The sequence below is a fragment of the Eurosta solidaginis genome, chromosome 2 (genome assembly GCF_040869045.1).
Source record: "Eurosta solidaginis isolate ZX-2024a chromosome 2, ASM4086904v1, whole genome shotgun sequence".
Lineage (NCBI taxonomy): Eukaryota > Metazoa > Arthropoda > Insecta > Diptera > Tephritidae > Eurosta > Eurosta solidaginis.
Genome location: NC_090320.1, coordinates 49,156,316 through 49,169,775, shown reverse-complemented (window position 1 = coordinate 49,169,775; position 13,460 = coordinate 49,156,316). Strand labels below are relative to the sequence as shown.

The 13,460-nt window shown below is 34.6% G+C and overlaps 1 protein-coding gene across 1 annotated transcript in view; it reads left to right on the top strand.

Annotated features, from left to right (window-relative positions):
• Positions 1-2,411, top strand: part of LOC137239693 (uncharacterized) — a 92,332-nt gene extending 89,921 nt beyond the window's left edge. Inside the window, exon 5 of the mRNA XM_067765278.1 lies at positions 4-2,411. Coding sequence (XP_067621379.1) covers positions 4-527 — 524 coding nt within the window. The 3' untranslated portion in view covers positions 528-2,411. The remainder of the gene's footprint in view (positions 1-3) is intronic.
• Positions 2,412-13,460: the final 11,049 nt, after the last annotated feature.

Here is a 13,460-nt window from a genome sequence, read left to right as displayed (position 1 = left end):
TAGTCACTCCCACAGATCTCTCTATGAAGCCATCGGCTAACAGCACATCAGTCACACTCACCACCGCCGCCACTACCGTCAATACTAATAATAATAATATGAGCGTGATGGGTGTTGGTGGGCAGAATCTTAACAGTCTTGTCGGCACTGGCGGTCTCTCCATCAATAACAATAATGCGCTCGTTACTGCCACACAGCAACTACAACAGCTACAACAGCAACAACAACAGCAGCAACAGCAACAACAACAACAGCAGCAGCAACAACAGCAGCAGCAACAACAACAGCAGCAACAACAACAAACGATTATGACAACAAGCCTAAATTCGGGTCCTATGATCGGCGCCGGTTTAAGCGATCCCAATGTGGCCGCTGCTGCTGCCTTGCGTCCACCAATATTGGCGCATAAGCTCACTCAAAACGAAATAACGGCAGCGCGTCAGGTAATCTCGGCGTATCGGGAGAGCGCAGCTTTTCTTTTACGTACCGCCGATCAAGTGGAGCAGCTGATCTTACAGCAACAGTAAATCAACTGTTTGTTAATTGCGCGCTTGTTGTGGTGATTTTGTTGTGTAATGTCGAATGTCTGTTTGAGGTGTAAGGAGTTAAAATTATAGGATTTGTAATGTTGTTTTTTTTTTTGTATTGGCGGGAGAAAAGTTTTTTTTTCAATAATTTATAAATTTTAGGAAACAGTTTAAAGCAGTGAAGCATTGTTTTCTTTAGCAACATAATCTCACCATAGATCCGTTTTAAGACTAGCGGGTTGTTCCTATTTTACTTCATAGAATACATTCAAAATGAAAATAATATTATAAAAAAGAAACATAAATAGTATTAACCACTACAACAAACAAAAAACAATAGTCAAGTCAATATAACAATTAAGTATGTCATAAAGTAAATAGCCAAAGCCAAATGTTTAAAAGCAAATGTATTAAATACAATAAATGTTCTACTTAACAATATTCTTTTTCTTGAACTACATACAATAGCAACAAAAACAAATAGAATAAGCCTGATTTGTGTGAATAACAATCTGAGTTATGCAAATGCAAAAGCGCCTTTTTCTGACTTTATCTAGCAATTGTAAAGGGGACAACGGACCACACCAAAGAAGGCAAGACTACGGCCTTCCTCGGAATTTTCTAAAGAATTTAGTTAATTTTGTTTCAGTCGAAATCTTTAATTGTTTATTGAGTTTTTCTACCCAAGTACACTGTGACTTTTCGTCTGCAACGATTCGTTTTTCCGATTTGTTTTTTTGGTGTATGTATGTTGGGGTGGGTCATATTGTATGGGCAAAAAAAACTCCAGGTGCACATCCAGTTTCTGAATCTATGGGTCATACTGAGTAATATTTTCCATGGGACCATAGGTCTGAAATGAATTTCGAGCCTACCTAATTTTGTTAGAAAATTTTATATCCCAATCCGAATCCGAATTTGACATTTATTTTCATGTATTTTATTTGCGAGAGCCGCTATTCGTAAGTTGTCGTGGAAGCTCAATCAGGAAGAGAGAGTAAAATAATGCTAAGGTGTGAATGGAGTCTGTCAACCTCTTTCACTCATTGGGTATTTACAGCGAATTTTAAGAAAATTCTGACTGAGCAGAGCTGATGGAGGTATGAGCTATGAAGTCGCTGTTTAGTAGACATTATACACAAAAAAGAAGCTACCTCAAAAAATTGAGCGAGGGTATGCAGGCTGTCAATGCTAAGCATAACGGGGGCCTTGAAAACAACGATGAAAGTAGCTCTGTATACCATTCTGCGCATTCCACCTATAGATATGGTGGTGAATAACATAGTTTCAACAACTACAACGCGACTCAATGCCTCGGACATAGCGTCATCATGGTTCCCCACCTGCGCTTTGATGGGGCTCTTAAAGCCACAAAAGACATGGAAGGCTAGCGCAAGGGGACTCAAATGGCGGACTAGGCGATACAATTTACATGATGCCAGAAGCCGTAACCGAAGCAGTAGAAACACTGGATGAAAATAGTTTAAACTGCAGCCGCGTCAGTTTTTACGATGACAGCTAAGCATAAATTAAGGCAATACTCTCTCAAAACACAACATCTTTAAGAGTGTTGGAGTGTAAGAAATCCCTAGAAAGAATAGGTATAAGTGGAAATATACATCTGAATTGGTTCCGCGAACATATAAAGTTAGATGCAAATGAAAAAGTGGTTGAGTAGCTAAAAAGGGCGCATCCCTCAAGCAGTACACATGCCAATCAGGAATGACGTGGAACTAGGCGTGGGGCTGCAAAGTTTCGAAGACCGTGTACAGGTCTTACGACTTTAGACTAAAAAAATTTATTCTTATCACTAAAGAGGGAGGATTATATGCTACTCGTGACATGTGTCACACGCCTTTAAATTAGGCCCCGGAAAAGGAAACATTCGAGCATATACTGTGCTAGTTATTGCGCTCGTCAGACTACATAGAACTGCGAGTGATACTGCTATCAGATCTGGAGGCAGCAAGTGGCATAGGTTCTAGAAAGCTGCTAGTATTTGGCAAGCGGACAGAGTTATTTTAATACGTTTTTTTTTTTTTGTGTTTTTTGATAGGTTTCTTCAGTTTAGTCTTTGAGCATTCCTTTGATAACACATTGGACTCATTCAGTCTATGTGTAGTCCTGATTATTTCGACTACTCTTTCCTTGCCTGGCAACCCCTCTCGCTAGAGGCTTTCATTGATTTTCAGACATTTAATGTATGTTCGTTACTTTCTCTCGTTAAGACCATTCAAAATAAAATGGAGTTGCTTACCTTTGGGTATCTGCAAGCCTAGCAAATTCAGTATACCAAATTTTTTTTAGTTTAGTGCTATCCATTTTTTGTGCTGATAGCCTCACTACAAATTTTGTGTTTGGAACATAGGTGCCATAGATGAATAGATTTGCAACTCTTTGTTTCGAGAGAGCGCTGTCAAAATGCACATTTTTTATAACATTTATCAATGATGCCACTCCAAAGAAAAATGAATGTATCTGAAAATGGGGATTTTTGACATACATTTCGGCGATTATAGTTTCAATCATTTAATAAAATGATAGTCGTAAAATATTTATTTCTTTAAACTTATTTTACAAAAATACGACTAGTTAGAGTTAAATATAAACAAATCTAAGTAAAATTTGCATTTCGATTAAATTAATTAGTCAAATATTGTATCGCATTTAACTCGCAGTGAAAACCATATATTGTTTTGAAATTTCAGTAAATCGGACCTATGATATAATAGTTAACATCATTTAATAGATAGGGTTTATCCTACATGTTGACGTTCCAGGTTCTGTGATCAAAATGGACTGGTTGCATTGGTAGTTCATATTTACAAAACCTGTTTTTGGTGATAACTTTTAAATGCGAAATAATATTTACCCTCCGCCTTCGAACTAATAATATTTACACTAAAAAAAGTATTTTTATCCTTTTTCCCATAATTTTTGAACGCTACTCTACAGTTGTAGGTCAAACTAAAGTTTACCGAAATTGTTGGCCCGTTTTTCGTTTTGGCTGGCACATTTTTTATTCTGGCACCCGCTTCAGCTGGCGCGAGGGATTTATGTGTGATTGTTGCCAGCAACAACTAGAAGATAAATCCTTCGTGAGAGCGAAAATATGAGAGCGTAAACAAAAGATTCGTATCAATCTAATCTATGATAGGTGCACTTGAGAGCGCCGTAAAGCAACTGAAAACTGTTCGGCATTCACCTACATGTCGTGTGAGCGCAGCAACTGCGTTTCAGAAAAGCAAGCAGTGAATCAGTTTTCGCTTGTGCTTCAAGTCAAAAATAACTTGATACGAAACATTTGTTTACGCTCTCATTTTTTGTGCTCTCACGAGGGATTTATCTCAAATTTGTGCTGGCAACAATCACAGATAAATCCCTCGCGCCAGCTGAAGCGGGTGCCAGAACAAAAAATGTGCCAGCTAAAACGAAAAACGGGCCAAAAATTTCTGTACACTTTAGTTTGACCTAAAACTGTAGAAATACGTTCAAAAATTATGGGGAAAAATATAAGAATACTTGTTTTAGTGTAAGTATATTTAGTTCGAAAGCGGAGAGTAAATATTTTTTCCCATTCAAAAGTTATCACTAAAAACAGGTTTTGTAAATATGAAGTCCCGATGCAACCAGTCCATTTTGATAACAGAACCTGGAACAGTCAGACATGTAAGATAAGCCTTATCCACTAAATAATGTTAACTATTATATCCTAGGTTCGATTTACTCAAAATTCAAATGAAGAATTGGTTTTCACTGTGAGTTAAATGCGTTACAATATTTGACTAATTAATTTAATCAAAATGTAAATTTTACTTAGATTTGTTTATACTTAAAAAAAAATTAATATTTTTCGACAATCATTTTATTAAATGATTGAAACCATAAAATTGCTGAATTGTATGTCAAAAATCCCCATATTCAGATCTATTAATTTTTGTTTGGAGTGGCATCATTGACAAATGTTTTAAAAAATGTGCATTTTGACAGCGTTTTCTCGAAACAAAGGGTCGCAAATCCATTCATCTATGCTTCAAGTTGAATGCATCGATGGCGCAAACTCTATGACGAAAATTTTCTCGCCCGTTTGTCTTTGTTGTCTCCAATACTTAGTATATCTTTTCTAGTTAAACTAAATCTTCACCTCATTTTCCAATTTTCCATCTCTAATTTATTCACATAGATCAGGTATAATATATACATTTAAATAGAAAATAAATAATTCATGTTTTTAAGTCTCACCCTTGAAACAAAACAAAATAGCAATAGTCATACGAAGATACTCCCAAAAATAGTTAATCACAAAATCAAGTAAAAAATTAAGTAAAAGTTTATATTTTTTTTTTTTCATTTCTCGTTGCTCTGACATAACTTTTTATAGTAAATAAAAATAAAAATAAAAATGTGTTAAAGGGAGTAAGCAAAAAAGTTAATGAGCAGCTTATAAGAAATTCCTTTAGCTTTTAAAAATCTTATACAAAAAAATTGTCCCCTTTTTATAAACTTGCATTATTTATTAAATCTATTTCCGCATTATTTTATTTCTTATGTAGTTAAGAGTTAAAAAAAATATTTTACAAAATGCCAACACTGCTAAATGAGATTTAAACAAAAGTATATACAGGGTGATACTAAAACAAAATATTAGACAAAAAATTAAAACTTAAATCTCACATAAAAATGAGATTTTATTAGGTTTTAAAAAGTAGTTATTAATAGCAAAAAAATTTAAGTAATTTTGTTTTACTGTCAGTATTATTATTAATTTATTGATACTTAAATATGTTTTGATATTTTTGTGCTTTTATGACAAATTTTAAATTTGGAAAAGTATGTTGACTCAAGTTTGTATTTCTTTGTTTTAGTATTAAAAAATTTTTTAGGTAATAAGTAGAGAAGTATTTACTTCAAAAAACTTAATTACTGTTTTCACCTATGCATACTTAAGATTCTGGAAAGAATCGGGACAGGGAGAATACATCTATATTGGGTCCCAGGGCATATGTGAATAGATGGGAATGAAAAATCAGATGAACTAGCCAAAAAGGACGCATCCCTTGAAGCTTGCTCCGTAGACGTCCCAATTAGATTGGGCGAGATTAAGAGAAGGCGAGAGGTGCATATGGTCGACCAAGCGGGAAAGGCGTGGGTTTAAGCGCTGGGCTGTAAAGTGTCGAAGATTATGTGTAGGTCTTACAACCTTAGTCTAACAAAGTTGCTTCTATCATTAAAAAGAGAGGACTGTAGACTCATGACGGGTAATCTGACTGGGCACTGCCTTCTGTCGTCACATGTCTTTAAAGGCGTTTAGGCTTGGTCAGTGATAGCAGATGTAGGAAGTGCGGGTTGGAGGAGGAAACGATAGAGCACGTTTTGTGCTCATGCCCTGTGCTTGCCAAGCTAAGACTTCAGCTATTAAGAGTGATACTGTCTAGAAGCAGCAAGTGGCTTAAGTCCTAGAAATCTTCTAGTATTTTCCAAGAGGACGGAGTTATTTTATAACATAGGTCCTAGTTTTTGATAGGGTTTTTTCACTTGGGTCGTTAAAATAAACTTCTGGTAACAATACGGGCTCATTCAGTCTATGTGAGGTCCTCATGGACCGGCCAGTTCAACCCAACCTAAGAACGTACCTCAAAAAATTAGAGGGGCTATGCAGGCTATCAATGCTTACATAATAGGAGCTCTGAAAACAACCCCGACGGCTGCGTTGAATGCCATTCTGGAAATTTCACCTGTAGACCTGGTGACAAAAAACATACAATTGCAACGAGAAACAATACCAGTTTCCAGGCAGTTTGGGCGCAGACCATAAAGCTATTGTAGTACAGCGTCCTGAAATATTGGACGAACAGACTACCTTGCGCAGCGATGGGTATTTTAGACGCACAATAGAGGTGGGAGGTTGGCGCAAGACGCTTTAATGGCAGACGAGGCGTTAAACGTTTACAACGATGGTTCCAAAATAATGGAATGAATAGAGTCTGCAGTATACTGTGCAGATCCGGGAATAAAGCAATCCTACTAACCTCCAGATTACTGTAGTGCTTTTTAGGAATTTTAGCGTGAGGGCTAAAACGATCAATCACGGTTTTGGCTCCTGCCCTGCACTGTCAAGGCTAAATCTCCAGCTATAAGGAGTGGCACAGCTATCCGATCTACAACTTCTAGTATTTGCCAAGAGGATGGAGTCATTATACAACATAGGTCCTGGTTTCTAAGAGGTTGTTTCCGGTTTGGACGTTGGTCAAACTTCTGGTAATACAATAAACTCATTCAGTCTGTGTGAGGGCCTCACGGACCATCCACTTCAACCTAACCTAACCTTTAAAATTTCGTCCGTTAAACTCTTTTTTTTTCTTCTCGATAAAAAAAGCTTACATGAATTTTGTAACTGAAAGTATGCAAACCAATATCAAAAACGATTTAAAAAAAACATTTTTAATTCTAGTATGCAGTTCTGTAACCTAATCAATTAAAAAAAGAAAGTACAAGGAGTCACTCAAAATTCGTATTAATTTTAGAGCATCCTTTTGCGAAGACTGTTTTAGAATTTTCTTTATACTAAGTGTGAAACAGTTTTTTTTTTTTTATATGGATGAAATTATGAAGCACCCTTCGGAAAAAAATTGCTTTTTACTTTGCTAGACTAAAATTGTTTGGGCCACAAAACTGCATACTCAAAAACGTTCAAAGAATTCCAAATAAAAAAATGTTTTCTTTTATAAAATTTTTTCGCATATTCGAATTTTTTTCCAAAAACGTTTTAGATGGAAGTTTAAGTTACAAAAATCATACAAGTTTTTTCCAAAATATGGGAAATAAAAAAAGAATAACTGAATTTAAAAAATTTTATTAACATTGCCACTGCTATTTACCCCACGAAATAAGCTTGTTACACTTGTACAAGAAAAGACATGTTATTGTGTCGCGATTTACTCTTTTTTACTGTTACTACAAACCAATGTGCTATTTTACTCTGTAGTTTTTTATTTTGCTATTGATCCGTATCTGAACATAAACAGAGCATAGAGCAGAGCCATAGCATAGAGCGAAGCAAATAACAATATAAAAGCTGCAAACGAAATACTATCTGAAGTGGAGCAAGAACAAAAAAATATATTTCTAAATGCTCTCTTGCGCATTTTTATGCAGAACTTTATCTTTTTTCATCTACAACAACTGGGAATGCAACGTGGTAAATAAAACCTTAAGAACAACAATGCTGCATCAGTTTCAATAACACAAATATGAGAAAATGCTATGTTCCGCATAACGACACCGAGCAGAGCAAATAGCAAAAACATGTTTTTTGGCTCTCTCTTCACTACATACATATAGCATTTCGTTTTGTTCTGTTATTTGCTCCTCTCTAAAACACGACATAGCTCGTAGTAGAGCATAAGGGATGCCATTAATTTTGTAAGCTACAGCTCTGCTCTATGCTCTGTCCATGTTTAGAGCCGCGGCAGTAGCAGAGCATAGTTTTCGCTGCTACTACCCTACGTAGTACTCTGTCAACAGCTGCTGTTATTATTATTATTATTATGTATGTTTCTATATTTTCTAACCGTTTTTTAAGTTTTTATTTGTGAAATAATTTAGTTTTTTTCGCATAAAAAAAATTATTTGACAAAGCTTATTTTTATCCTTAAAATTTTTGCATTTGTTTTTTTTTTTTTTCTTATTACTTGTAAGCTCCAGAAAGATTCTCAATAGCAACTGTTTTTATTTTTATTAAATAATGCTTATAATGTTACTGTTAAATTGTTTAAAAGCTAATTCTATTACATTTTACACTTAGACCAACAGTGTATTAGGCTAAGCAATAAAAAAAAATATAAAAAAATTTAAGAACAAAAAAAAATTACATAAATGTGTATTGTAAAAATAAAACTTATATGAATGAATTAAATAAATAAAAAAAACACAAACACAAAAACACATAGTATTTATTTGCAACATAAAATTTGGAAATTATTTGATAAACTAAATAAGTTTAAATACAAAGCGAAATTATTAAGTTAAATAAACCAATCAAAACGATATTGAAAATATAAAAAAATAATTAGAATACACATAAAATTAATTAAACTAAGCAAATTTTAAACAAAAAGCGCAAAAATTAATTGTAAGTACAGAAAAACAAAATAAACTAAAATAAAAACGAAGTTTGAATTCACACAATTAATATTAGTTTGAAAAATAACTTTTAATAATTGTATGTATGTACGTCCCGTGTGAAAACGGTAAATTCGTATTATTATTAACAAATAAACAAACAAAAAAATTGAGAATAAAACCTATAAACTTAAGTAATGTTAAATGCAAAATTTATGACAATTTTAAACGTCGATTTAATAAAGAATTTATGCAAAATTAAATGTAACACTTTTAAATTGTACTTTTTATTTGGAAAATATAGTTTGTATTTCGATTACCGAAATCTACCCCCGCTTTCACGTTAAACAACAACTTGAACTGAGGCGTTGAATACATCAATGCACTTGGAGTAAATAACCTTAGGAGGGCCAGTTGGCATCCCTAAAGAAAATCAGGTTAGTACGAAACTGTTGCATTTCTCTGGATGAGAGCAATATATAGGTTAATTTGACATTTTTCTTTTCACCAACACAGGGTGGCCAGCCCCCTGTTAAATCGATAATTGTTAATGGTTTGTGGAATAAAGATTTAAAATACGTTCGGTAGCAGGCAGCAACCATCTCGGGGACGATTTAATATTACCACATGAAACCTTCTAGGCCATCCTCGGCTGCTAAGGAAACGGGATTCACCACGGGTAGGTGAGGTTGTCAATTGGGTTGGACAAGCTATGGATTGCGCTGGCAACCCTCTAAAGGGGCTACACAGCCCCTTTTACCAATAGGGTATTTTAGTCGCATCTTACGACAGGCATACCTACCGCAGTATATTCAAAGCCCCTAACCCGCTGGGAAATTTCTTTCATAGTAAAGCCAATAACTATAACTCTATACATTAACCTACAGGCCATATACAACAATAACGCACTTTAAACTTCATTCTCACGTTGAGGTTCCCAATTAAATGAAATAAAAGTCAAGCATAAGCTGCAGACATTGGTGCTTTATCGGTAACCGTATCGGTAACCTTATAACAGCTGATTCGACCAACCTTATGGGAATCAATGCAAATCGATTATTGGTGCCGCTAAGGTCGTAACCGTATCGTGGCCAACCAATTGGTTTTTGGTTTACCGTCGTAACGATAAACAGCTGATTACGTTAGGGATACGACTACAGCGATAGAACAAACGGCACCAATGACTCCCGCTTAATGGTATTAATGTGAAAGCATAATGCGGGCGTGTGTATTTCAGTATGTATGTATACGTACGTTTATGCCTCTGCTCAGTGCACGGACTTTTAAAAAGAGAATGTTGGTAGACGAAAAATTAAAATAGTGGTAGAAGTTGGTAGATTTTTTTCCAAGAAAACAATACCTATATTTTAGCACATTTCACGGAAATAACACTTTTAAAAAAACATGTAAACAAAACATAAAAAATAGATATAAATTTGTATAGTTATACATACATAGCTTATGCCTATATGATATTTGCTTTTTTCCTGCATTTCGAGCTTGAAATACTGACGAAAATTTACCGAAACGTTTAATTACAACAACAATTTTCCAATGTACCAAAAATACTGCCACAAAATAACCGACTTCGGCATGTTATCGTTTACTTAAAACGTTTTTTATTTTCGTTCAAAATTATTTACAAAGAACTGATGAAAATAGCGCAGGAAAATATTTGCGTGCTCATTTACTACATTTATTTCATAAACAAATTTATTTTTTGGTTGAATTTGTGAACAAATTTTTCAAAAATGGTTAGTTTGGCTAGTCTCACCTCTTAATGTTAATTGGGTGTGCTCGGCAACTAAATACGTTTACCTAATGATCGCAGTATTTAGTTTCAATGCGAATATATTGAAATGTTGGTCGATTTTCGGGCTTTGTGGTAGAAGTTGTAGAAAATGAAAATGGGCTAAAAAGTTGGTAGATCTACCAATAAAGTGGTAAAGTCCGTGCACTGCCTCTGCTGCTGCTTATATATCAGCTTAGCATGAAATCTTTTTATGAGGATATATCAAATACATACCATAAAAATTTAAATCGTTCATGGTGGCATAATAAATATGTAAATACTGACATTATTATTTGTTTCGTAGCGATTAGACTAGGATGAATCTGAGATAAGTCGCTAAGAAATATGCGACTATAGCCAGTTTTCTTCTCTTTATATGGGTACACTCAGAAAAAAGCACTTACCTAAAATGAGGAAATCACTTCCTAAAAAAAATTTCCATAGATTGAAGAAATATTCTATGAATTGAGTAACATTTTTCTATTTCTGTATAAAAAGTGTCATTAATTTGAGGAGAGATTTATCTTTGTTTCTGAAAACCGGAATATAATGCTGCCACCCTTTCTAAATATGTTAATGAACTTTGGTCCAGGCATGCTTAATCAACGAACCGATATCATTTCGTTACGATAATTAACGTTAGTAAACGAAACAAAGTCATTTCGTTTCGTTTATTAACGTTAAGAACGTCAAATTAACGAAATGATTTTGTTTCGTTTTCTGCCATATCAAAACGAAATCAAATCGTTTATGTTGATTATTAATTTCAAACTATGCTGGCAAAGCTGATTGATGGCGGAGTCATTAAAGGTGAAAGCATTATCCAAGCTGATTGCAACTTTTCTCATGAATTTTGACAGTACGAATATTTCTCAGAGTATTTTTGACATTACCACCAACGAATTGCACAAACAAATTACATGGAGTTTGTTTGTATGTCCGCTCGCTATTACCACCTTACGGCTTCACCATGGCTATAGCATTGCCAGCACAATTCAAACATAAAGTATTACGTTTTTGTTAACGTGGAAATTTTTTGATAAACGATTAGCTTAACGTTAAGGTGCATCCCTGCTCTGGTCGTGTTTTTTACGCATATGCGTTTGCGCTTAAATTTCGCATGGAGAGATTCGAGCGCTTATATCTTCATACAAAATTTAGGCGCAAACGCATATGCGCGTAATAAAAGCACGACCGCATTTCGCCCACTTATGTTGCGTTTAATTACCAGCATTTATCATAGCTGCCAAAATTAAATGTCACGCAACGCGCCACAAAAAGTTTTATTAGACATCGCCTTAAACGACGCCTCATTTCGCGTTTTTTGAAAATATCTCTTGAGAGACATAAATATTTTATTTTCCGCTTTTTCACGAAAAATATAATTTTAATTTCGAAAACTAAATACAAGCAAACATAAAAATTTTCAATAACACAAAAATTTCCAATAACACAAAAATGGCAATCAGGTGTTTATGGATATGGCAGAAAACCAAAAACCAATTCGTTGGCTAGGGTATGGTTTAGGCGTTAGCGTTATGGTATGTCACCATTAATCGATTTCATTGATTTTCATAAACACAAATCACACAAGAAGATTGCGCATTGCGCACGTAAACATTGGATCAGCTAATTTTTATGGGCAATTCTTACGTTGTTTTCCCTTAGCTCTTGTTTTTTTCTCTCTTTCTTTTATTCGCTCAAACAGTCAACTGTGACGTAGATGCGCAGAACGAAGCAATTTTGAACTCGTGAATGCTCAAACTGGGTATGTGATTTGTGTTTCATAAAGTTGGTTCGATCAGCTGTTTTATATGATTAAGGTAAAGTCACCATTAACAAGCCCTTTAGCAGTACATCTGATGCAACAAGCAATAAGAGCCAAATGCATTTTTGAAGCGTTTTCCAGTTTGGCTATTTTTTCCAAAATGTTTGATTCAGATAGGTCATTATAGGTAACAAAACCAAAAAATTATTTTGTTGCAAATGAACAACTTAAGCTCTTTTGAGCAAAAGGCATGAAAACTTGTATGATAGCAGGTGCAAGTACCAGGAACGCAATGTTATTGCTTGTTGTCACGTGCATACTGCGACGTAGTAGAGCTGGAGCAATGCATGCAGTACGAATGAGCCATTTTCCGGTCGTAGGTAAATAACCAAAAATAATAAAAAAATATATCTTAATTTAAATTGATAACAATGTGGCATCTGCTGCAAACTTGTAGGGGTAAGTATTGGCGTCAATCTTCATGCGCTGATATCGTGAGGCCAACATTGCATGAAAGAATTTTTTAATAGTGTCTTTGCATAGAATACTTCCTGATTCAATTTTTTGTACTGACGTTTTATGAGACTACACTGAAATTTGACACATTGATTTTTATATATGGAAGTCTATATCTATCTCGATTTCTTTATACCTGTAAAAACCATTGGTTATCCAATCAAAGTTATAATACCCTGTGTACAAGTACAGCTGTGAATAAAAAATACAAGTAAAAAGTGTTACTGACATCACTGGCGCCATTGCGACATGTGCCGAATTTATGTATCACTCTCAGTATGAGCGCAATAACGCAACGCCAAGCAGATATACAAACATCGACTTGTTCTCAACAACACTTGTGCCCTCAACTAAATAGGCTTTGATTTTTAGTGTCGGCAAAGTATCGATATGTGCATACCTTATTTTCGATTCGATACATAGGTATGTACATATCGAGCCCAGATATTAATAGTCATCAATTTTTGTATGCAAATAGCTTGAATGTATTAAAAATAAAAATCATTTGAAACGATTTACTTCCGCGGAGATTGACATAGAGCATCTGCTCCAAGTTTTGGTACGCTTCTTTTAATTCCTTCTACAAACTATTATTATTATTGTGTCAAAAAAATATTTTCATTCTAATCATAGCATCGATAGCTTTTGAATGAAAGCCGATTGTTACAGTAATAAAAAACTGCCCGTACTATCGATATTTCCATGACTAGTTCTGCACCATTATTTCCTGGCGTGT